This window comes from Balaenoptera borealis, assembly GCF_965194805.1.
Source record: "Balaenoptera borealis genome assembly, chromosome: 18".
In the NCBI taxonomy this organism is placed as follows: domain Eukaryota; kingdom Metazoa; phylum Chordata; class Mammalia; order Artiodactyla; family Balaenopteridae; genus Balaenoptera; species Balaenoptera borealis.
The window spans coordinates 68,096,369-68,122,718 of NC_138877.1; the positions used below are offsets into that span (position 1 = coordinate 68,096,369).

General features: G+C 42.6%; 1 protein-coding gene across 26 annotated transcripts in view; it reads right to left on the bottom strand.

The window, feature by feature from the left end:
- The window catches only part of DOCK9 (dedicator of cytokinesis 9), a 324,518-nt gene that overhangs the window by 121,255 nt on the left and 176,913 nt on the right, over positions 1 to 26,350 (bottom strand). For all 26 annotated transcript variants that reach the window (XM_082366033.1, XM_082366053.1, XM_082366052.1 and 23 more), the window contains 5 exons: positions 12,006 to 12,095; positions 7,805 to 7,887; positions 6,039 to 6,108; positions 4,163 to 4,258; positions 3,026 to 3,160 (listed from right to left, as the gene is read on the bottom strand). In XM_082366033.1, the coding sequence (XP_082222159.1) occupies positions 3,026 to 3,160; positions 4,163 to 4,258; positions 6,039 to 6,108; positions 7,805 to 7,887; positions 12,006 to 12,095 (474 nt within the window). The remainder of the gene's footprint in view (positions 1 to 3,025; positions 3,161 to 4,162; positions 4,259 to 6,038; positions 6,109 to 7,804; positions 7,888 to 12,005; positions 12,096 to 26,350) is intronic.

Sequence of the window (26,350 nt, forward strand, 5' to 3'; positions counted from 1 at the left end):
CCCAGGTGGTGAGAACATGCAGGACAGAGTCTCCAGAACAAGAACAGACTTCTCGGCACAAATAGATAACAGAGATCTAAACTTAGTAAAAACTCATTCATTACATGTTTATTTTCTCCGTATGTCATGCCTTAACAAAAAAGCTTACCAAAAAAATCAAAATCAAGACACAATAACCTAAATTTCAGGTCACCGTAGATAAGAGATAAGGAGAAGATTGTGAAGAATAGGAAATAACATAAGACTCCAAAACAACACAAGCATCTAGAAGACAATGGAATGCCTTCAAATTCTAAGGTAAATTTCATCTAACTCTCAAAAAATTAAGGTCTTACACATGATTTCCAGGAAGCTCCTGGAGGATGTGTTCCTCCAAAACAAGAAAGGAAAATGAGAAAGAAGACGACATAGGATCCTGGAAACGAGGAATGTGACACAGGCAGGACAGCAAAGGGAATGCCCAGGAAGGTGACTGTGCAGAGGCTGGGGAAGCAGTCAGTCCAGCTTGGAGCAGGAAGGAGGGCTGCAGGGGCTAAAACCCTCTCCAGCCTCACATACTGTCCACGACTAATGAATGAAGAGAAGCGGACACTCCTTATCTAGCAATATGGAGGCAAATCCCAAGAAAAAAAACAGTGGAAAAAGTTGAAAATGACCATTTCAGGGAGTGGGGAGTAGGTGAAGTGAGGTGAGGCTGGCAGGCCTGTGCCTTTAGTGCTACCTCTCTGTACTGTTCGACATTTAAACCAGATGAATGTATTATTTGGATGAAAATGCAGTTTAATTTTTTTTTTTTTTTTTTGAAATTCACGGTCTTTTATTTATTTATTTATTTATGACTGTGTTGGGTCTTCGTTTCTGTGCGAGGGCTTTCTCTAGTTGTGGCAAGTGGGGACCACTCTTCATCGCGGTGCGCGGGCCTCTCACCATCGCGGCCTCTCTTGTTGCGGAGCACAGGCTCCAGACGCGCAGGCTCAGTAACTGTGGCTCACGGGCCCAGTTGCTCCGTGGCATGTGGGATCTTCCCAGACCAGAGCTCGAACCTGTGTCCCCTGCATTGGCAGGCAGATTCTCAACCACTGCGCCACCAGGGAAGCCCAAATGCAATTTAATTTTAAGTAAGCATGTGAATGCATAAGCAAGTACACCTGAGGGTCAAACCAGAGCTGTGTCTCTAACCTTAGTCACACTGGCCCCACAAAACAACCTTTCTTAGAGACCCGAGCTTTGGGCTAATGGCATCGGCGAACACTGAGTCATTTTAAGGAAGAATTCTCTGATAACGGTGACTGCGTCTATTGTGAGGAGCCGTCAAGAAGATTGTTCATTAATCACACAGTGCCCTCTGTATGAGGGCCCCCAAGAGAAACGTCTGAATGGGCTTCATTCTGAGATTACTCAGGCAGCTTCTGAGTAATTGGACTGTTTGTATCTACAGACACTGTGCAACTGAACAGGTCTCCAAGCTAGAAAGCGTAGAGCCTGGTTTGTCACCCACCATTGCGGGTGTTAGGCCTTTAAAATATACGCTTTTTCCTTAACTTAATCCCACTTCATCTCCTCCCTACTACCCTGACTCCTTTCACACCACTTTAAATTTATATTAGCCTGTGTTTTATGTATCCTTGTAAACTGCTGCCTTAGATCTTCCTGGAAAATGGGAGGGGAGTGGATGAATGGATGGATGGACAGACGAACAGACAGATGGGGAAACTGCCAACCTGCTTTCAAAGGCAATTCTACAAAGGCATGGAAGGAGGCACACCAAACTGGTAATGGTAGCTCTTTGAGAAAGGGAGAGATGGGGGTCAACAGGGACTTCTGCACTACCTGTACTGTCTAACATTTCATAATACAAATACATTCATGTATCATGTATAATTAAAATAATTTTTAAGACTAACTCTATAACTGTAACAGCACTATGATAACAAACCCTAACCCCAACCCTAATATTGGCTGAATGCTTACCATGTGCCAGCACTGTTCTAAGCTCTTTATATGTATTGATTAATCCTCTCCATAACCGTATTCAGTACTATCATTATCCCTATTTAACAAATGAGGAACCTGAGGCACAGAGAAGTTGAAAAATATCTCCAAGGTTATAGAGCTGTAAGTGGTAGAGCAGGGATCTGAACTCAGTCTGAATCTGAAACCCAGTCTCTTGGCCAATATACTACTGAGCCATTGATACTATGATGATAAAAGTCATCACAGAGATGCTAAGAACTGTTCTGAATATTTCCAAGTTAACTCATCCACTCCTCTTACCCTATTAAGGAAATATTATCATTATCTGAATTTTGCATGTGAAGAAACTTCAGTTAATAGCCAGTCCAAGGTCACACAGTTAAAAAGTAGCTGAGGACTTCCCTGGTGGCAGTGGTTAAGAATCCGCCTGCTAATGCAGGGGACACGGTTTCGAGCCCTGGTCCGGGAAGATCCCACATGCCGCGGAGCAACGAAGCCCATGCACCGCACCACAACTACTGAGCCTGCGCTCTAGAGCCCGCGAGCCACAACTACTGAGCCTGTGCTCTAGAGCATGCGAGCCACAACTACTGAGCCTGCGCACCACAACTACTGAAGCCCGTGTGCCTAGAGCCTGTGCTCCGCAACAAGAGAAGCCAACGCAATGAGAAGCCTGCGCACCGCAAAGAAGAGTAGCCCCCGCTCGCCGCAACTAAAGCCCGTGTGCAGCAATGAAGACCCAATGTAGCCAAAAATAAATAAACAAATAAATAAATTTATGTTTAAAAAAAAAAAGTAGCTGAGCCAGGTTTTAAACATAAAAACTCATATGCAGAGCACTCGGGCCTCCTACAACGTAATTCTGCCTGTGTGTTGTACCCACTATCTTCTAAAATGATGAAAAACAAGCCTTTAACTCATTTTTAAGTCTGCTATTATACTTCTACCATGAATATTGCCATTTTTTGAAGTGTTTGCTTAAATCTGCTAATTCATAGATGGTACTTTTACAAATGAGAAAACTCAACGATAAAAATCATTTTGTATTTACCTGAACCACACCCATACAGGAATCCAGAAATATTGATCCTTTTGGTTCCTTGGAGATCTTTTCATCTTTATAAAAATTCAAATTGTAGGACCCATCACCAAGTTGAATCAAGTGGAAAAATCGTCTTTTAAACGACTGAGAGAAAAATACACACATAATTATGGTTTCAAGATGAAAACAGCCACAATCTCTCTCAATAACTCACAAGTACACCCTATGTAAAAACCATTTCAGTTCTCTCCAAAACAAATCTAATTCCGGCCAGCGCCCCAGGTAACTGGGTGAGTTAAGACTCTCCATCACATCTAATAATTTTACTGAATTTAAATTCTGTGGAGTTGGTTCACTAAGCATTCCTGGGTCATTTTTCTCACCCACAGAATCAGAGATTTTTACATAACCACCCAGAAGCGGTGCAGTGAATTCTAATTTGGGATGGAGCTCAGTCTAATTTGGGATGGAGCTCAGAAGGATGGAAACTTTCTCAAATCCCCAGGGTGTCTTGCTAACACAGAGTAGGAACTGTTCTCTGCCTCACGGAACTGGATGATTTTCCAGCCTCAGGATTACAACAATTAGCATTTCCCCTGATTTAACTTTTATCCCCTGCACATCCTACCTCACTTCCATTGTTTCTCTTTATTATTAATTCTGGCCTCTCACTGGTCCTACTTCTCTCCTGAATAGTTTTTACACTAGTTTTACTTTTCTCTTGACAACCCCCGTCCAATTTAACCATTTTCCCTTTAGTCCTTGATTTTCGCTTTTCTTGATTTTGTTGCAGGAAGACCTCCATGAAAGTGCTTAGGTGTAGCCCCTCTGTGATGTTCTACGAGGTACCAAGTATCCCTTTTGTAGTCAATACGGAGAAGAAAGGCTGTAAGGCGACTGCACCTTCACACCAGCCTTACGATGATCTCATCACGCTGGTGGTTGGAGGGTGACAAGGGGAGCGGGTGGAAATGGGGCTGTACCAGTGGGGGTCGATCACCGATCACCAGGGAGGCATCTCACTAACCAGACAATGTCACTTTTGTCAGGAAAAACAGCATGCCCATTCATCTTGAGCATCATTCCCAAGACCCACAGGAAAAAAAGGGCTTAGTAAGGGGAAAGCAGGGTGATGGGCCTCCTTACCCTCATGGTCACGCTTATTGCACTGTTCATGTTGCCCTTGTACAGCCATCCGTGCTTGGTGATCCCACCCTTCTGAGAGCCGAGGGAAGCAGCATCCTAGGAGACAAGTGCAATACCACAATCAATCTCCCGTCATTACTGATGGGAAATCCATTCAATTCATACCAGGTTGCCCATCGCCCCTTTACTGGAGTAACCATCCGGCACTAACACCTACTGTGTCCACTTACCAATAAAAGAGGGGAAACAAGCCTAAATTTCTGCAAACTCTAGTCCATTAAAAAGCAAAGCTTGTTCTAGTCCAAGTTTTTTTTTTTTTTCCCCAAGTATTTTAAGTGTTTAACGAGCCACAAAAAGTACATACCATACTTAAGCACTCAAGTTGTAAGGTCTCGCCCGGTTTGATGAAAAATGTTTTCACATTACACTCCCATATAGTTGGAGGACAAAAGCAAATTCCTGGAAAACTTCCCAGATGCTTAGTTCAGGGAAAGGTGAATAAGAAAGGAAGGAAATATGAGGCAGGCAATAAAGAAAGCAGAGATAAAATGCTGGGGCAACAGAAAAGAGGGAAAGAGAGGCAAGACCACAACAGGGAGAGAGGAAAGGAGAAGAGAGAAAAGTGAAGGGCAACAGCTAGAAAAGTAAAGAAACATGTTTCCTCAAGTTCTGACCCGAACACTGAGATCTGGGTTTAAGGGCATGGGGCTGCCAGCTGCTGCTATAAATAAGTCAGGCTTATATTCGCACATATAATAAGCAGACAGACAGATGAAATATACACACACACAAATACACAATGTGGCAAACCTTCCACCACATCCTGACCCCCGCCCCTTCCTCACTCTCTAAGATCTCTGCCTTGTGACTCTTTGCCCCCTAAGACTGTGTCCAGTACACACTTGAGGAGGCGCCTTAGGAAGAGAGGACTACGCTGTCAGGTCACCCAGCTCACACCTCCTGAGGACCAGTCTAATTATGATGTTTATTTTTGTAATCAAGTAGACAACCGCAGAAAGACCTGTCTTATGCTTTGTCTGAGACCACCTCAATTTTGATATTGGTGGTTTTACTGTTGTTATTATTAGTGATAACAGAAGTAACTTATCTGTCTAGGATTTTACAGTTTGGTGTGCGCTCTTATGTGCATTATTTCAATTGGTCCTCCTCTTACTATTAATCAGCACCAAGTTTTTAATATCTTATTTTTCATTTTGAATGACCACTTTCTCTTCCCAGAACATTTTTAAAGTGGTTTCTAAAATAATTTGCTACCATGGACATTGTTAACACTCACAATTAGGCATTTAATACTGAGTAGGGAAGAATAAGTAATGCGGAGATGGGCAGCACTAACTTTTTATTAGGTTTTCCTTGCTCAGCGTACACGGTCACCTTAATGCCTGGTTCTCTTTATACACTTCTCTGGCCATAACCGTTCCTCCAATAGTAGGGGGAGTGGGCTTGTTAAATTCAGAGGTTCTGGGTACTATCTACTTTACTCAATGCCCTCACTGAAGAAACAGCCATTTAAAATCTACTGGCTGCCAGTTTGTTTCAAATAGCCTGCTGAAAAACAACCTAAACTTAGGATCTAAGTAATCTTGATCTTTTAACACTGTAGCCAAATCTTGTCCAGGACTTTGAAAATGATCTCAGAACAAATAAACAAGGACCAGAGGAACAGGCAATGCTAAGCAGTCAAGTTGAAACACAGACCTTATTTCAATCAATCAAACAATGCATTTTTTAAAATTCCTCCCCTGTTTCAAGAAACATTCCAATTCCTGTTTTGGCTAAATGTTGCTAATTTTCCAATGGATCTTCTAAATCTGTGAACTAAATCAATTCTTAGATCCGTAAGCAAGCATCCTACCTCATCTTTGTCCACCTCCTCATCAACTTCATAGACATGAACTGGAAGTTTATCCAACTTGGCCACTTTGCTTTAAAAAGAAGAAAGAATCTTGTTTTATAATTACCTAATCTATGAAGAGATGCTGCATTTCTTCCCCCATCAAAGGAACCAGCATTTAACAAATCCAAAGCTGGCCCACTTGGCTAAAGAATAAAAACAATAGATGAAGTTGCTTTTCAAAGTGGGTGATCCAAGAGTTAGAGAGCTCCCAAAAGCTAGGCAGACAAGACGGCATGGCTTGTTGGGAGTTATGTAGATTAAAAATGGGAAAGTGTATTAATAAATAAACACATGGTAGAATAACTTTTAATACGAAGTTTAAATGAGGTCACTCCATTTGAAGTGATTGGAAACCACAGTCTTAATGACGATGGTATTGACAACAAAAACAGGACAATAACGATATCAGTCATTAAACAGTTATTATGTGCTAGGCACTGTGCTGTACTTCACATGTGTTACCTCCTTTAGTCCTTTAGATGGTGGGGACTGGTGCTAAGACCACTTAATAGATGAGGACACTAAGGCTTACAGAGGGCAGAGTAAGTAGATGATGCAGGCCGACTACAGAATCTATGTTCTTAATCACTGTTACAACCTTCATCTCCTTCTCATCACACAACTGAAATTCTTATAAATGCCAAGAGGTAAAATCCACCAGCAGTAAAAGTATATCATATAAAATACACTGTATCCCCAGTCGGTTCTCTTTCAGTCATGAGAAGAGCATGAACAAACCTATCAGTGAAGATAGCTTTACCAACCCAACAGGAAGAATTAAGTCCCCAAATAAGTACTGGGTACATATACAGAAGTAAGGAGCATACCCATCTGGAGAAGACAATGCTGGAAGGGAGTGTTCTCAGCCGAGGTTTAAAAAGAGGCAATTGGGAAGTTGGCTGGACACTCTTAAGGAGTGGCTGAACCACACAAACAGAAAAAACAAACAACTAGGTCCACTGAGAATAGTATAAACAGTTCAAACTCACAGATGCAACAAATCCTAAGAAAAATTTATTAATAGGGTCTCAATTAAAATTTTCATTGGCAACGGTTACTTTTGAAACACAATCCATCATTATTTGCTTTTAATTTTCATAATAAACTAAAATCTGCCAACTGTGTTATTTCAGGATATACCATTTTATAACAGATACCCTCTCAAGGCAAGACCTATCTATACCTGGTTTACTTTAACTACTGCTCATCAATCTAAACACACTTGCTGTTGGTATATTTTAGAATGAGTTAATACTTTAAAGGAGGTAAAGAAATTTGGGAAAATGCTTGTTCTTTGATGTACATTTTTTAAATATAAAATTTGTTCAATATAAAATGCTTTTCATGTCTTTTCAAAATACTCTTTTTAATATAAAACACACCTCAGCATATTTCAATACACTTACATTTTGTTTTCTGTTTCTCACTGAAAAAAATCTCACCTGTTTTTGTTTTATCAGTGGTACCCTGAGCAGAATCACTGAACATAATTAAACCATCCATGTGTTATTACCATCTACCAATTCCCAGAGTACTAGGTTTGAGGACTATTAACAAATACCCTGTAAACAATAGCTAACCCATATACACACAAACCATCTAGAAATATTTTCTCTAATCACTCTGATTGCATGTGAAGTTACACATCTCCCTAGGCATTTCAAGTACAAAGAACTTTCCCTGTGTGTATAACCCCATCTTGTGTGGTCTGATCATTTACTCACTTTGGAAGCTGTCGAAACTCTCCTGAGTAATCTTCATATTTGTAGTTCACAAGATGCCAGTCAGAGTTATAGGTTTTGATGCACTATTTGGGGGGGAGAGGGGAGCATAAAAAAAAAAGCATAAGAGAAAAAGAAAAAAGACATGTGATGACTTTTGGAGAACATTTGGGGAAGTTTATGAATGCACACCCACACCAACATCAAAAAAATTCTTTCCCCTCAACCCTCTCATGCCTGAAATGCCACCAGTAGAGGTTCCTATGAAGCTTAAGAACCACTGAAATGTTACACTTGGGAGAGGGGTCATTTAAGTCATTGTCATTCAAGATCCAAGAGCAGATGTTACAAGGAGACAAACCTCACCTCCTCTTGCTGCATTTACATAACAATGTGCTGTTTCTAACTTAAAACCACTTGGTTCCTAAGAAGTCACGTGGGCTTCTAGAAGAACATGAAAGTAAATGGAAAGTGTGAACCTAAAGATACTTTCGTAGTATTTACTAATATTAAAACTTGCTCATTAGTCAATATTACATACATTTGCCCTCAGATTTTCATTTTATTTATAAGGGACAGTGTGAGGTAATTAGGAAGAAAGATTTAGATTCCAACTCACAGCGGCACCATGACCTCTTCACGTGTACATGTGTGCGTGCATGTGTACAAATGTACAAAGTATGGAGCAGTCCATTGCCCGGATTCCACAGTGACACCAACCTACACGGACTGCATTAAACTACCTCGCTATCTGACAAGCTCGACCAACCAGCACAGTGTCTTTCATTCATCTGTCCAGGAGGATCCACTGAGTAGTATGTAGAGTCTTAAGATTATAAAGTCTCCTCCACCAGATCTTCAAATATGAATGAGTCAAAATAAACAGGTGAAGCATTTGATTTATTTACCATCAGCGAACTTGCTTTTCCGTATGGACAGCTCTTGACTACACATATATAGATGTCAGTGTGGCAAAAAATGAATGAATAAAGTGAAAACATAGGTAGTTAAATGTATTAGTCGTACCTAGTTGACTTGACTCTGGCTGTAACATCATGAACAAAGTCTCTATTCTGTTTACTTCACTTCATTGTTTATACTGTGAACCTTTTTATCTATTTCATACTTCATGCCCGAAGGCTTTCTGAAGCAAAACCCCAAGGTCATGAAAGTAACTACCGCTAATGCCTCTCGTGCCAGGCTCTACACTAAGCACTCTATTGGCAAGGTTGTGAACGGGAGGTAGAGTAAGTTTTTTATATTATCATTCTGAGGTGGAATAAAGAGCAGAGAAGGGTTAAAAACAAAGTCAGATGTGGGAGCTGAACAACTTTTCAATTTCTTTGCTATGTAGTTACAAATGTTTTTAAATACCATTTTATTCTTATAAATGCTTTTTTTTTTTTAATTTCAAAGCATTTTCACGTTTAGAACATCAGACATCCACACTCAAAATCACATTCCAAAACCAGTATGACTTCAGAATTATCTGTAGGTTTGGGTTTTCCCATCCTATCCCTGGGTCCATTAGCACAGCCAAGTCAGGGCAGACTATGTATGACACAGTCTTGTGGACATGCTCCTATTATCTTTGTTCTGGTTTTTCACCAAGCCCTTCAACTAAAGTCATACCACCAAAGTCTCTTGTAGAACATTAAACCGATTCCGAAGTATAAAATGTACCTGCCCAATTAAAAATAAATAAATAAGTATACACTTGTACATCATCAGTGCATTTATGAACAGAACACCTGAGTGCCCAGATTTTTAATATCTTAGGGAAAATGGGTAAGAAAGATCATTACAATGTTTAAATACTTTAAATTATAAGGAACTGCAAAAAACACAGTTAACCAGGTTAAGTAACCAGCATCACTCATTTAATAAGCCATTGTTGACCACCCACACGGCAGGCACAGGCTAAATTCCAAGGCAGGCGCACAGAACAAGGCAAGCAACCCGCACCCCTCTGGAGGTGTAGAAAGTCTAGGAGACAAGGGGTTCAATCAGAAATCAGTATCCAGAGAACTGCATCTCTAAAGAGACAGGGATCTGACTGGGCTGATTTCATGACTGACCTTTCAAACTTGTGAAATTCAATAATATTTTGAAGTTATACTGGAAGGTTTTTGAAGTTTTGTTTTGTTTTGTTTAAAGGCATTAGGTCATCCTCCTGTGGACACGAGTACGGGGCGGAAGTGCTGTTGCACTCCACCCTGGTGGAAGGGGCCCAAGAGGGTGTAGCTATGCTGGCTCCTGCCCCACAGGGTGAAGTCGCTATTGCCCAACCTGCAGCGATGAAAGAACTTAATGGAGAGTTGTCCCTCAAACATAATATTTTTTTAAAGAAATTGGGAGAACTGAATTAGTAATTAACACTTTTACTATATGCCTTAAAACAAGGATCAACAAATTTTTTTCTGCAAAAGGCCAGATAGCAAATATTTTCAGCTTTGAGGGACACACTGTCTCCATTGCAGCCATTGGTGTCTGAGCTGTAATGTGAAGTAGTCACAGGCATATGTGAGAGAGCAAATGGGTGCAGCTGTGCCGCAATGTACCTTTCTTTACAAAAACAGGCTGCAGGACAGTTCGCCTAATGTCCTGCTTTAAAATAAACATTTGAGACTCTGTAAACATATTTGGCTGCGTTTGTCTTGCATTAATATTACGAATAGAGTGGCAAAGGAGGTAAGACAAGAAGTTACCTTTTCAGAATGATAAGAGAACACACTTCAAAAATTTTAACTATACATTCAAGTTTTCAAAAATCTCAGTGTGGGCTTCCCTGGTGGTGCAGTGGTTGGGAGTCTGCCTGCCGGTGCGGAGGACACGGGTTCGGGCCCTGGTCTGGGAGGATCCCACATGCCGCGGAGCGGCTAGGCCCGTGAGCCACAACTACTGAGCCTGCGCGTCTGGAGCCTGTGCTCTGCAACAAGAGAGGCCGCAATAGTGAGAGGCCCGCGCACCGCGATGAAGAGTGAGATGAAGACTGAGAGGTCCGCGCACCGCGATGAAGAGTGAGAGGCCCGCGCACCGCGATGAAGAATGGCTCCCACTCTCTGCAACTAGAGAAACCCCTCGCACAGAAACGAAGACCCAACACAGCCAAAAATAAAAAAAAAAAAAAAAAAAAAAAATCTCAGTGAAACTAAATGTTGTTATTGTAATGGGCCTTCGCTTAGAATAGCATAGCTTCCTTGTAGTGGGCAAATTTATTGATGGGCATATTTAGCTCCTAAATAGCAACTAGAAAAATGGGGATAAAAATACACTATTTTTTTTTTTTTAAAGAAACTCACGTTCTTTTATTTACTTATTTATTTATTTATGACTGTGTTGGGTCTTCGTTTCTGTGCGAGGGCTTTCTCTAGTTGTGGCAAGTGGGGACCACTCTTCATCGCGGTGCGCAGGCCTCTCACCATCGCGGCCTCTCTTGTTGCGGAGCACAGGCTCCAGACGCGCAGGCTCAGTAATTGTGGCTCACGGGCCCAGCTGCTCCGCGGCATGTGGGATCTTCCCAGACCAGGGCTCGAACCCGTGTCCCCTGCATTGGCAGGCAGATTCTCAACAACTGCGCCACCAGGGAAGCCCTACACTATTTTTTAAATGAAGGAGCACTTCAAGAAACAAAATTAAAACACCTAACTCGTTCATCCTATCTAAAGGCACCTGGAGGAAGAAACAAACACCTCAAGACAGAAAAAGCAAGCAATCTCAAAGCAATAATTTTTCTTTCCTCCTTAACAAAAGAGTCGTTTTCTGTATGTTCAAACAAAAGTAATAATAATCATATATTGATCAGGGATAGTTAGGCTCTGCTCATTGTTACCTGGTACTTCATGAATATTGAACTAATCTTGATAATAAATTACAAGTATAAACATATAAATGAAGTCAATGAATACATAAATGCATGTGCTGAGTCTCCATTAAAAACAGTATCAAAGTCTGCTAGGTGTCCAGTGAGTTCATTCACAAGTTACTCCTTATTCTAAGGCTATGAGATAAGTTTTGCAGAATTCATGTTTTGTCATCAAATTGACCCCTGTTGACATTTCTGTCCAAGTTTCAGACTCTGAAAACTTCATATTATTTTTCTATTCTAACTTCCATCATAAAAATGTAATCACCTCTTTGACACTTTCTTAAAAATATCACTGAAAATTTTAAAAGGGGAGGAGACATAGAAGAAATACATTACCTCTGTAACAAATAAGCTCTGAGCTTCCTGCTGTGCGTTGGCAGGGATGGTGGAGCATACGTACCGCCCCTGTCGTCTCAGGATGGCCGTCTGTGAAGGAAGCACCAGGACACAACTCGGTTAAGTGAACAGAAAGGCTCCAGCCTCCCAGGGCAGTGGGGCCCTTCCCCTTCCTCTGCAGTCGCACCCCGTGGACCTCAGACTCCAGCTGGCTCCTTAAACTTCAAAAGGTGGGGGCAGTGGCTCCCAAGTCCTTCTGGATCACGGGCCCAAGGACCCCTCCAGGCAGGAAAGAGGCCCCTTTCAGAGACCCTAACACTCCCCCACCCCACATGCTTGATCTAGTCCCACTACGTTGCCTCTTACTTGCCTGGATTGCGGCAGTTTTAAAACTGTGGTAAAACAGACGTAACATTCACCATTTGAACCATTTTTAAGTGTACAGGTCAGGGGCATTAAGTACATTCACACTGTTGTACATCCATCTCTTAACTGCCTTTTACAACTGTTCTTATTCACTGCCACATCCCCAGTGGGACCCGTAGCAGGTCCTTAATATTTGTTGACTGAATCTATGACTGTGAACACTACCTTCCCTCCTATCACTGAGAAATGCTCCTGTTTCATGAGGCTTAAATGCTTATTCTAAATAATAAAATGTCTCATGACTTTAGGCAGCAACACATCTACCCTAATTAACACTGTAGTGTAGGGACTGTAGTGTCAATTCGAGTTAACTAGGCTTTGGGCTTCAGGAAGGAAATGTTCTAGATTTTTTCTCCCATGGACTGTAATCCTTGGATACTATTAACAGATCATAGTTATAAAGACAGCACACAAGAAACCAGCTTGTTGACAGAATCTATCCCATTGGTTCCTAAGGCTAATTACTAAGCTGGGATCTCCCAGCATCTATCCCATCTGTTTTTCTTCTTCCTAAGATTGGAGGAAATTTGGGGTCAGATCTGTGGTCCCTCCTCCTCCAGCACAGGGGAAGAACTCCAGGGCAAACATTTTTTAATAATCTTATTTCCTGCCCGTATTGTCTCCCTGTTGTGTCTGCTTCACCTGTCTTTACTCTTTGCTTGCACTGTGTCCATCTTTGAAAGCAATCTTAAATCCTACTTTTAGAATAAGGCTTCCTTATTCTAAAGGAAGAGAAGGAAGGAATTCTGTTCTCTACCAAAGTCCTTCACAGGTGAATTATTAATTCATTCAGCCTCCTCCACGAGGGCTTTCAACACCCTGGCTCTTGGCTTCCTTCTGAAAGTCACAAATGGTGACCCTTATTACACACCTGGTTCCATGAAATGCCATAGAGATGAATGACAGTAGGCACTGGAGGCATAATCTATTCAAAAAGCTTCAAAGTAAAACACTGATTGTAAGAGATTGTCAAAACTGTTAAGAATCAGGTATACCAGTAAAGGGGAATTAAGAAATTATGTATAATTCAAAGAAGGACACATTCTATACCTCCACTTACTGCGTCCTTATCTTGATTTATTTGGGTCTATCAAGATTTTTTGAAACTAATTATCATACTTTTAAGATGTTCATGAAATGGCTCAGGTCAAGAAATAAGACTATTCTTGTGCACTATTTCTTCACGTGCACTGAGGCAAAGATGCTTAAGCTACACTGTATAGGATGAGTACAAGTTGTGTTTAGTACAAAAAGGAAGAGAAATGTGAAGATAAGCCTACCCTTAGAAAGTTAAAATAACAAAATCAAGTCATAATAGATGAAATTAGCTTTTTGCATACACATAAAAAGCAAACCCATTAAGTCCTAGAATTAAAAAAATATACGCCAAAGAAAAAACTGCCTAAAACTCTAATTAAGCTTGAATTAAACACCTCTAAAACCGCACCAACCTATAGCCTAGTCAATGGTTTTAACTAGGGAAAGAATGAGCCAACAGAAAGAACAGGGCTTGTATGACCAAAGCAATTCTGTCAATGTCTTTGTCACCATTTAATAGGAAAGGCTGGGATCCATCAGGCTGTGACCCACTGGGGGACTCCTGGACTTGGCTCCAATGAGGAGTCACTGTTTGATGTCACCAGTTGCCAAGGTCTTTCCTCTTGTTCCCTCTGCTTTGAGTTTAGCCTCACCAACCCACTTGTTTATTATAATTCCCATTTCGGCTCTTCCTAATCAGAGAACACACAGCCAATGAATGTATTCTGATCTGCTTATTAATTCTAGTTCTCAATGCACATTATTAAATGGTATTCTGGTTTGTTTAACTTCTCCATATATTTTATGTATTAAAAGTCACATTCAGGTAATAGTCTACTGTATGTCAAATCGATTCACATTACATTTCTGTAGCTTTATTTATCTGGCTTATAACAATGTCCAAATCAATACCTGCAGATTTATACTCAATGAACACTAAAGCTTTTCTCAAATGTGAGCTTAATTTTCTTTTTCATGGTTGTGATATTCTTTCCTACTTTCCTATTAACTAAAATCATATTCCTGCTAAAAGATGGGTCTGTGTCCACCTTATATAAATCATCATCAAGGCGGACATTCAAAGAACATCAGTCCCATCCCTTTGTTTGGAAATAAATTACTTCCATTCTACTAAAAAAGCTGTACATCTGCAAGGGGTAGGGGGAAAAAAGCAGTGCACACTATGAAGCGTGATTAAGATATGAAAATTAAATCTAAACATAGCTAGCATCTCAAACATCCTTTGGGATATAAATCTCACAGTACAAAATACAATTTAAAAATAGAAGCCTTCTTCTAGCAACTATAATAGATTCAATTATCTTCAGTCAATATTGTTTCTTAGGTTAAACACTGGCAGTGCTTGACGCACAGAAATCCTTAATTACCTTGGCCAAGTATGGGCGTGAGTCTTATGAGGCCTTCCACAAAATTTTAGGACTAATTGAAAAGGTAACTTAGGACTGCAAAAGGAGGAGAAAAAGGTGAAGTCCTCTTCTAAAGGACTTATATAATGATGCATGGACACCTGAGAGCCTAGGCCAATCTTTATGGGACTTTTTTTTTTTAATGGAATGAACTGATGAAATGCAGAGGTGCCCCCAGATCCGAATATAAAGGGTACAATTTACAACTTTCTCCAAGCCTAGTTAGGATGACAAATTTCAAATACAGCCTTTTTTATTTTAAAAACTTTTTTTTTCCTCTTGGTTAAAATGATTCCCTCCAAAAACTGGGGTCACTTTAATGGCTATGAGCCGTAGTCAGGAATGTGGGATGCTCAGCCCAGGGAAGCAGGGTCCCTAAAGGGAACATACAGAGGTACCACGTTTCTTCACCTGGGCACAACCCCGGGGGCTTCCAGGCATCTCCTGCCCCTGTTCTTCACCACTCACTGCTCTTCCCTGATGGCCTGCTGTGGCCCTGTTTCTTTAGCTTTAACTTGGAATCCCTCTTACTAATGAATTTCCTGCCCCCAACCTGGCCAGGGCTGTCTTTCCTCCCTAGGGTGCTGGCTAACGCGCTACCTTGACCCCACTGAAGCTGGGATACCAAGAAGCTCATGTTTCAAACCACAAGCAATGTGAAGCACATAATTTAATTAAACTTCCTATGGAAGAATCTGAGAAGTGATCTTGGAAAGAGGTTGGACTTGAGAGCCAGGAAACCTGAGTTCTCATCTGAGCTCTGCCTCCAATTAGCTGTGTAATCTTGGAGGAAAGTTTTAACTTTCCACATCCAGAATTTTCTAGGATCTCTAGGTTTCCTTTGTGGTTTAAAAACTCCATAGTTCCATGGAATTCTAAGTCTCTCTCTCTCTCACAAGTGGTTTATTATCTGCGTGCTACGAACTGCTTTGTGAGAAACTAAAAACTTAAAAGACATCCAGAAAAAAGATGAATACTCTGTATCTTTTTTGATTTATAGTCATATTACCCCACTTACTTTTTTAATGAAAGGAATTGTTTTAATGTGTTTTTATGAAAGGAATTGGATTAAAAGGAGGGAAGATTCACTGTGTAGACTTAAATACAGGCGTTAGTATTAACGAAGATGCTCTTTTGTGTCATCATTTCTTTATTTTTCTAATCCTCTCAACTCATAAGGCACCAGATTTTTTTTATTAATCACTTTACAATGGGCATTAAACTATAACAAAACAACCCTCTTTATTCCTGGTGGGAAGTATGCATATCTACTGGGTGTCTAAAATATCATATTTTATAGGACTTACAATCCAGACATTGAAACAAAAGGCCCACCCTTCCCCTGGGACACAGGAACAATGAGCTGGAGACAATATCCCAGAGAAGTGGGTGGGCTGCAACCTGAGCCAGCCGTGCGGATCTACAAGGACTCTCCCCATCTCTCCTGTTCTAAGGAGCACAGGGCAGGGAGTGTCCGTTCTCAGACAGAAAACAAACATCACGGGCAGCCCAGGAGGGAGTGCGAGCTCAGAGATGGCTGCTCCTCGGGTGTTCTAAGCAGAACAACTCCGAAGGAAGGCAAGGCCAAAGTGCACCAGCGGAGACACAGAAGAGGTGAAGAGGGTTCTCCTCAGTAATCGGTCAGTAGGTATGGCTGCAGAACAGAGAGAGAGAAGGGATTCCTAGGCTCCTGCCATCTTACCTCTAAGATGGGCCTTGAGGCCTGGGGAGTGAGGGTAGGAGGGGCCAAGGCACAGTGAAGGGAGGCAAGTGGATGTGGCAGAAATCAAAGCCCAGGCGGTCTGGGTAAGACTGAGCTCTTAGGCGGGCATCCCTCGGGCATGGCCCATCTCCCTCGCTGAAGAGTAAGCCCTGGGTTGAATTTTTATCGAGCTCAGCTGCGCCAAGTGGATTTTCAACTGCTCCCGTCTAGACAGACGGCTCTCAACACCTCCTTCCTCTGTCTCTAGGTCCCTCTGAATCTGCTGGACATGCCCCCTTGGATGCATGTCTGTACATTAAACGTTTTGTATCCCGCGCAGTATTAAACCTCACTTTAGACAAGGCTGGGAACTTTGCTGCAACTTACTGAGCACAGCAATAATGGAACCTTTCCAAATATCTGGCAGATGCATTTGTTTCAGAGCAGATGACTCGCTTTTGAGAGGATTCAGTTCCAAGCTAGGCTGGAAACTGAAATCCACACAGGGCGTTCCCCACATCTCACTGCAGAGATCAGACCCACAGTGTTCCATGAAGATCAAACAAGTCCATTTCCAGGGAAGCGGTTTCCTGAGGATTCTCAATGTTTAATACACTAATAATCAAGAAAACAAACAAGGCATGGGACAAGACAAGGGTCCAGAGAAAGATGTCCACTTAGGTTTCTGGAGGGATTTAATAAAAAACAATTCCCGAGAAACTAAAACATTACAAGGACGGAGCCTAATACGGGCAGAGAAACGGACATCTCTCTGCATCTCTCTGACAGCTCTTCACTAGCCCCTGCTGGGTGCCCAGGTTTCCATCTTTAACTGTCTCTCTCTCTTCCCTCAACAGCATCACCCTGTGACGTCAAGGACTTGCCTTGCTGTACATCTCCATGACAACGCACTGATTTATGGGGCTCTTGTGTGAACCTCAGTGTGGCACCCTCCCTGACGGGGATGTCTGCCTTCCCTCAACCAGCCCTCTGCACAGCTGCCAGTCATCTTTCTGAAACTCTTATCAATAGCGTCATGCCTCAGCTTAAATTCTTTCAAGGACCCCCACCACCACTGCCATGAGAATAAAGTCCAGACTCCTCAGCATGACCTGACCTTTGGTGACCCGCGGTACTGACTTTTCTGGACTCCTCTCCTGCCCGTCTCTGACCCTCCAGCACGCGGGCTACTTCTGACTCCCTAACGTAGCAGCCCCTGTGCCTGGCCGTGGGGCTGCTCACTCCCACCTCCTGCAGCACACGGCACACACGCAGTTCTGCGGAAATTACTCAGAAACCTGCTGCATCGCCTACCAGACTCAAGAACCTCAGACTGTGCTAGTCATCTTTGCTTCTCCAGCACCCTTACATAACATCTGGCCTAACATGAATGTCTGAATGAATGGGCAGTCGGGGTTTTTAAATGGAATCACCTGGGGCTCCGAATGAGACAGTGTCTTAGCAACTGGTGAGACATCAGGTAGCTCTGTCACTGCATAGTGTCCTGTTTCCTAAAGTGTCATATATGTACATTCATAAATGTCAGTAGACCTCTGACAGTCATAAAAATTTCATTCTGCTACCTTGAAAACCCCCCAAATTATGTATTACATAACAGCTTGGTCAAATGCAGTAAATTATAACTAAATAAGTTAAATGTTCAAAACCCTTAATGACCAGACTCATCAATGGGGGGGGGGTGTTTGGTATTACAGAGAAGCTGGTTTCTTTTTTTTTTTTAATAAATTTATTTATTTTTGGCTGCGTTGGGTCTTCGTTGCTGCGTGCAGACTTTCTCTAGTTGTGGCGAGCGGGGGCTACTCTTCGTCACAGTGCGCAGGCTTCTCGTTGCGGTGGCTTCTCTTGTTGTGGAGCACGGGCTCTAGGTGCGCGGGCTTCAGTAGTTGTGGCACGTGTGCTCAGTAGTTGTGGCTCGCGGGCTCTAGAGCGCAGGCTCAGTAGTTGTGGCTCACGGGCTTAGTTGTTCCGCGGCATGTGGGATCTTCCCGGACCAGGGCTCGAACCCGTGTCCCCTGCGTTGGTAGGCGGATTCTTAACCACTGCGCCACCAGGGAAGTCCCTCTAATCACTTCTTAAATATCACTGCAAAGGTGAGGACGGGGGTGGCTATCCAGAAAACCAGGAGAGGCCTTGCAGCCACTTGAGTGGACACGTGGCAGGTCCAGCTTCCCCGTGAGTAAGGGGCTCAGCCTGCTCCACATCATATGACTTTGCAACTAAAAATTGTCATCCTCAAAAATAAAACGATGTTACCTAGAGGAGAGGAAGAAGACTCCACTAAGCATCCTGGTCACTCGGCTCCCTCCCTGCTACCTGGCGGACATCAGCCAGAGTGTACAGAGAGCCTCCTTGAATGGTGGTATCTCTTTGGATTCTCACACATCTAATGAGAGCCCCAATTTTAGGGCAAATGTTATCTCTGAACTACAGGTTAAGAAAGGTGAATTTACATGGGCGCATCATTTAAAAAAAAAAAAAAAGGAAAGGTGAATTTTAGGAAGGTTTATGGCTTACTGAAATACCCAGATTAGTAACAGACAGACCTGAGGCTAAAATCTAGACCCAGCTGACTACATCTCAGGTCTTGCCACTGCCCTAGTGTCTAGAACAACTACCATTCTATTCGGTAACAGAGCCTTGAGGAAGGGGTAGGCAAGTGTAGCTTCTTTCATTTTCTAGTTGTCTGTGTATGGTTCTCTATGTCTTCTTTAGAATGCAATTTTAGTTGTTAAAAACACCATACCTTTGTGCGAATACCTAGCGTAGTGAATAGTGAATATGCTTCATGTTAAAACATGTCCATTATTTATATACTTCCAATATCCCAATGAAGGTTCCTTTCAGGACTTGCCTTAGGGAGGCACACGCCTTCATTCACACGTAAGGCCTCGCTCGTGCATCAAGGATAATTTCACACAAGCCCCTCTGCGCGTTTACCAGCACCACCAGGACGGTCTGCTCAGAGTAGCCCTTCAAAGCCTGGGACGCCAGGCAAAGTCCTGTCTTAAACACAGTGGAGCAGAGGTCATGCTTTGCGGATAAAATACTAAGCAGATGGGGAAGTCCTGATTGGAGGACTTCTGACATCAGGGGACTTCACGGAACTCCCTTAATTTGTCCTCCCTGGATCTCAGGCACATACTCAAGGGTGCTGCTGATGCAAGGTCCATCAAACCCACACAGGACACTCGGCAGGGCCCGGGCTCTGCCGGGAAACCCCGGTAGGAAAAGCCAGAGGTATGGACCCAGCAGGACCCGTTCAGGTTGTAGGAACCACAGAGTGTGTGCCTAGTAATATGTTAAATGGCATCTGATGATGCTGAGGCCAAAACCCAGGTTTTCTTTTTCTTGAGGGACTTTTGGGTTTTGTTTTTGCATGCAAACATGTCTCCCTCTCTTCTACTCCCCTGATCCACCATCTTGAGCTGTGCTCTTACGACCTCAAAGGCAGCTGGTGCCAAGATCTCAAATCCATCCATTTACTCAAAACATATTAAATGCTTACCATGAATTAAGCACTGTTGTAGGAACATCGCAAATGCAAAGGTGAACTTTCAAAAAACTATGGTTTATAATAAAAAACCAACAACTATGGTTTGCCACTCTCATAGAGATTTTATTTTCTATTTGGGGAGAAAATAATAAAGTCTTACAGTTACAAATAACTATAATAAAGAATGATTTTCAGTGAATGCTAGAGATATGGTATAAATAAATCTCCACTGCTTGCACTGTCTTAAGATGTCATCTTGGCTCAAATCTTCCTCTATCAATGCCTGTAAGTAGTGTTTAATAGCCTAAGACATATACATGAATCACATAGATAAGTGTCCTTCTACCCCTCACTGGTTACACATAAGGTCTGTGCTTACCCAATTCCACTTACTGTAGAACCTTTACTGTTCTCTCTGAACTATTTAAAATGTGAGCAAACATTATTTTTAAAAAGCAAAGAAAATTTGAAAAAGAAAGAAAGAAAGAGAGTGAGTGAGAGAGAAGGGAGGGAGGGAGGAAGGAAAGAAAATGTGACCTGATATGGGGAAAACATGCATACAGTAATGGACTACTAGACTCATCCAATATCTTTTATTCTACCTGAGAAGAGAATAAAATCTCAGATTCACTTATGAAGGTAACATTTTGTGTGTGTTATTTCATCTAGTTATTTATGTAGGTAATCTCAACTCCCCACTCGATCATAAGTTTTCCTAAGCACTGCATGGTGTTTCTAACAAAAATCAAGTCATACATTGCCGGTATGGTGGGGGCGGGGGGTGAGGGGGTGGGGAAGAGCTACTTCCCTCACCGGGCTGTCTTGAGGAAAAATGAAGAAAATGTCTAAAGTGCTAGTAAACATAGAAATCAACCTGACAAGTTTTTACTCTAATGGTGTTCACAAAAGGCACCGCAGCTCCCTGAGGTGCCCAGCTGCTGGGGCACCATCACACCGCATTCTGTATGAACGCCCCAGCTCCCTAGGAGAACAAAGAACGCACATCAATCATGTCCCCTAGAGTTGCATCCCATGGAGCATGGCATGGGCCGCCCTCCACTGAAGAATGGGCCTCCTCTGCTTGTACAGAGCATAGGGACCCAGAGGTACACCCGTGGGCAGTGAGGAAGACCAGAGTGCCCACCTGGGTGCCACATCAGCTGAACCTCGCTGGTTACGGCCAGATTGTCCTCCTACCCTACAAGGCTGCTACCTTCATTTAGAAAGGATGGCACAAATCAAAGTTAATTATGGTTCTTCAATATATTTCTGTATTTTCTGATTGAGAATCTGATATAGAAGCTGTTTTTCAAAAGCAATTTTCCCCTTCACCAAACGAACACTGAACTGGCATACTTCCAAGGCTGATATTCCTTTAAAGTGGGTGAGCTGAACACAAAGCTTTTAACAAATTAAGGAACAAACGCAACAGTCAAGGTAATAATAATAATGACCAAGGTTCCTAAATCACTTCTTTTCCTGTTGCATTTCTAACAAGAAAGGTTACAATACATACCTTCCAAGGGCCTAAAGATCCATGTCGAGCTTAGATTAAATGTTCAAAATAGTCATTTGAGGAGCTATACCCATAACTTACTTCTTATTTCAGTTTGATTTTATGTATCATTTAAATTCATTAGACCTGGTAGTTGGGCTGAACATTTTCACATCTATTAGTCTTCTGAATTTCTACCCAACTATTCAGTGCTCACACATGTCAGTTCACCTTTCCTGTGGGCCCTCCACAGTCGCCCACACTCCACGCAGCCTACACAACACTCCACCTGTGGGATCACAAACACGGCAACGCCCCTTCTCCCAGCGCCACCTTCCATCCCTCCAACTCCCCCACACCAGGCACTTCCGCTTGTTCATCCTCAGGGTCCTCCCGTGTCTTCTCCTCCCCATCCAACATCCACCTCTGAACGCTCCCCAGCAGCCCAGAGTCCTGAGGACTCAGCTTCCTCGTTCTTGGGTCCGGCAGCTACACGCCCACCCCTTTGCCATCTTAACCCCCATCCTTTGTTTTCTCTTCTCTGTTCTCAAGCTGTTAACATTCCCAACAAGGCTGATTTCATCAAAATCTTAAGTGGAAGGAGCCCGCTCTTGGTTGGTGATTCATACATTCTCACTCTCTCTTTCTCTCTCTCACTCACTCCTTCCATTCAATGAGCATTTCTTGAATTCCTACTCTGTGCCATGTGTCCTGTGTGCTCGGGAAACATCAGTGAATACGACTGAGATCCCCGCCCTCACGGGGTTCACATGAATAAACAATAAACATGTGAGTATCTTAGAAGCAGGTAAGTGATATGGTGAGGAAGAAAGAAAACAAAGCAAGGTAAAGAGGACCTGGAACGCCAAGAGGGTGGAGGGCATGGCAGCGGGCAAGGGCCTCACGGAGAAGTGAGAACTGGAGAAAGGCCTGCAGTGGGTGAGTGAGAGCTGGATAAAGAACTCTCCGGGAAGAGGAACAGCCTGAGAAGAGGCCCTGGGGCAGGAGACTGCCTGGAGTGACAGAGGAGCCCCACGGGGGCCAGTGTGGCTGCAGCAGAGAGTGGGGAGGCGACTGGTCAGAGAGATGCGGTGGACAAGATCACGGCCACAGTAAGACTTCCCTGAGTGAGGTCATCGGACCTACCTTGAAACTTACTTTTTAAAAGATCACTCTGGCTACTCTGTTAGGATAGACAGGAAGAAGGGCAAGGATAGGATCTGGAAGACCTGATAGGATTAACCAAGGTAAGAAGGGATGAGGGCGGTGGCCACGGTTACAGCAGTGGGGGTACTGACTGATGACTCTTACTGTTACGCCCTCCCCATCCCAAGCCCCGCAGCCTGCTTTCCAAACCCTCCTGACTCGCCCCCAGGCTGCTCTTCACCTGGGCCAACCTGACATTAGCTCCCTCAGCCCAATCTGCCTCTAAATTTCTCAAATACCCAATCCTCTCCTTCCTATTCAGAGACAGAACTCTCTCTCCTTCCTGAACTCTTCCTGCAAAGACCCTTCATTCCATCCCCACAGGGCCCCCTAAAGAGCCTTGCTTCAAAATGCACCCCCATAGCTTGCATCTTCAATCTCTTCCTCATTCCTGGACTTCCCTTCCTAGCTCATTCTCTCAGTCCCGATAAAACCTCCTGTTAACTGCTCTGAGTTACGATGATCCCTTCTCTCTGCTACCATTTAACGCTAACCTCTGTGCCCCACGCGCTCACTTCTTCAGCCCCGGCAAGAAACGACCATCACAGGGAACGATGCCCTAGCTGTCAACTCCGAGGACCATTCTCCCACGCCAGTGGCAGGAGCGCACGGCCGTCCGCTCTTTTTGCCTGCCTTCTTCAAAACTCCTCGCACTCCCTTCCAGGGCCCCACAGTTTCCTGGTCCTTTTCCCACTTTCTGTATCTGATTCCCACCCCCGCTTCCTCCTAGGTGAAGGTGTTCCCCAAGATTCAGTCCCTTGAGGGCACTCTCATGCTCTCGGTCCCTGTGGCCGCTGTCTCACATTTCTACGGGTGAGCCCAAACTGATAACCCTGGCTTCTCTCTTAGGCTGGACTTCTGCATTTCCAACCACTTTAAGAACTCAGCACCTGGACGTCCCACTATCTTAATGTTCCAAGAATAAATTCCCATGGGATTTAATTTGTCATGACAGTGGTCACATTCTCCTTCTTATTATTAATATTAATTCAATATCTCCTCTCCTAAGTTCTGAGCAATTCGAAAGCAGGAACCCTGTCTGAGCTCTTTGCACAAAGAGTATAACTCTAAACTATATGCTAAATAAATACACTCTTCAACTCAGCTGATCAGTGCTCTCCAAAAAAGAAGCTTTTCTTTTTAAGACATACTTGATGATTAAAAAAAAAAAAAAATGACCTGTCACTGTTTTCTGTAAAAGGCAGAATTCTTGACCTGGAATTAAAATCCTCATCTCCTGAAGGTCTGGACAACGTCAATTTGGAAACATTATTTATCCAGATTTTTCAGGTAGGTTCAATCCTAGACATGAACTAATAACCCAAAACCCACAGTGTTCACAGAAACTGACATTGTTGGCCACTGAATGCAGACCAATAAAAATTTTGAGGAACTTTATCAAAAGAACACTTTCCAATAAAAAGTCCAAAACAAAGTATTGAGATTATTTTTTGGCAGCGTATAATAAAAAGCAAGGACAAAACACTGTGAAAAAAAAAAATTCTTTCTTTTCAAAAGGACAGATGGGAAATGAGATGAGGGACTTCCAGGCCCTTTGTAAGTAGCGGGGCCTGGTTTCCTTTTCAGGTCAGTGGTTTGTAGATCATTATCAGTCTCATGTAAGCAGAAGAGGAAAAGAAACAGAAGAAAAATAAAAATCAGGATGTTATTTAAAGGGAAATGGATTGACCACATTTTTCAATACAATGCTGAGAACACTCTAGGATTCTCCTGTATCTAAACATTTCCAAAAGTGAAAATTTCTAGAGTTGCCAATTATTAATAATTTTCCCATCTTTTAAATTCTCTTGCTAAAGAGATTTGACATTGATGATACACCATGAAATGTCAGTAGGAATAACACCTGAGAGTCACTCCTTGCCCTGACTTCTCACACAACTTGCAGGAAGACAACAATTTCACATCTGTACAGCACAGAAATCCCGTTAACATCTGCTCTTTTTTCTTCATTGTGGTATAATGTCCATAACATAAAATTTACATCTCAACCATTTTTAAGAGTACAATTCAGTAGCATTAAGAATATCCTCATTACTGTACAGCTGTCACCACCATCCATGCATAGAACTCTTTCCATCTTGCAAAACTGAAATCTGTAACCATTAAACAATTAACTCTCCACCCCCCCTCCTCCATCTCCTGGCAACCACCATTCCACTTTCTGTCTGGATAAATTTGACTATTCTAGGTATCTCATGCAAGTGGAATCGTACAATATTTGTCCTTTTTTGACTCATTTCAATTAGCGTAATGTCCTCAAAGTTCATCCATGTTGCAGCATATATCGGAACTTCCTTCCTTTTTAAGGCTGAATAATATTCCATTGTGCATATACACAATTTGTTTATCCATTCGCCCATCGATGGACACTTGAGTTTTTTCTTCCTTTTGGCTATTGTGAATAATCCCATTAGGAACATGGATGTACAAGTATCTCTTTGAGTCTCTGCTTTCAATTCTTTTGGGTATATCCCCAGAAATGGAATATGACATTCTCTCTTTATTTCTTTCATACCAACTCTATGCCTTGTTAGTTTATATCAGACACCAAAGTCTAATGTTTGTGAAATATAAATGGTATCCATAAATTGCCTCCCAACATCCTTTTTTACTGTTTACTACCTTTTCCATATTCTATCACTTTATAAAATTGCACAAACACTAGTAAGCTGTGCAACAAGCCAGGATACAAGGAGCTCAAAAGCCAGCTATAGATTCAGTGGATTGATGCCAGCAGTTAAGAATGTCACCACCGGGCTTCCCTGGTGGCGCAGTGGTTGAGAATCTGCCTGCCAATGCAGGGGACACGGGTTCGAGCCCTGGTCTGGGAAGATCCCACATGCCACGGAGCAGCTGGGCCCGTGAGCCACAACTACTGAGCCTGTGCGTCTGGAGCTTGTGCTCCGCAACAAGAGAGGCCGCGATAGTGAGAGGCCCGCGCACCGCGATGAAGAGTGGCCACCGCTTGCCGCAACTAGAGAAAGCCCTCGCGCAGAAACAAAGACCCAACACAGCCATAAATAATAAAATAAATAAACCCAAAGTTTAAAAACAAAAACAAAAAAACCTGTCATCTTTATAAAAAAAAAAAAAAAGAATGTCACCACCAACAGTATCATCCAGTAAAAGGCTTCCACCTGAAGGAGGAGAACCTTGATTGGAAATCAATGGCCAGACTCACATCGAATTCTGTGCCTCTGACAGGAAAGGGAGGAGCCCTGGGCATTACTTACAGTTATGTTTAGATCTGTCATTTCTTAAGCAATAAGCCAACTTACCTTTCTTTTTTCTTTTTTTTGGCCTCACCACACAGCATGTGGGATCTCAGTTCCCCAACCAGGGATCAAACCCATGCCCCCTGCATTGGAAGTGCAGTCTTAACCAGTGGACCACCAGGGAAGTCCCTCAACTTAACCTTTCTTGATCTAAAACATTTTAATCTTAAAGGTTATCATCTCTGTCTAATTGCCTGTTAAAGTTTACCTATTATTTACCCACGGAAAAGTAAGTTCTCAG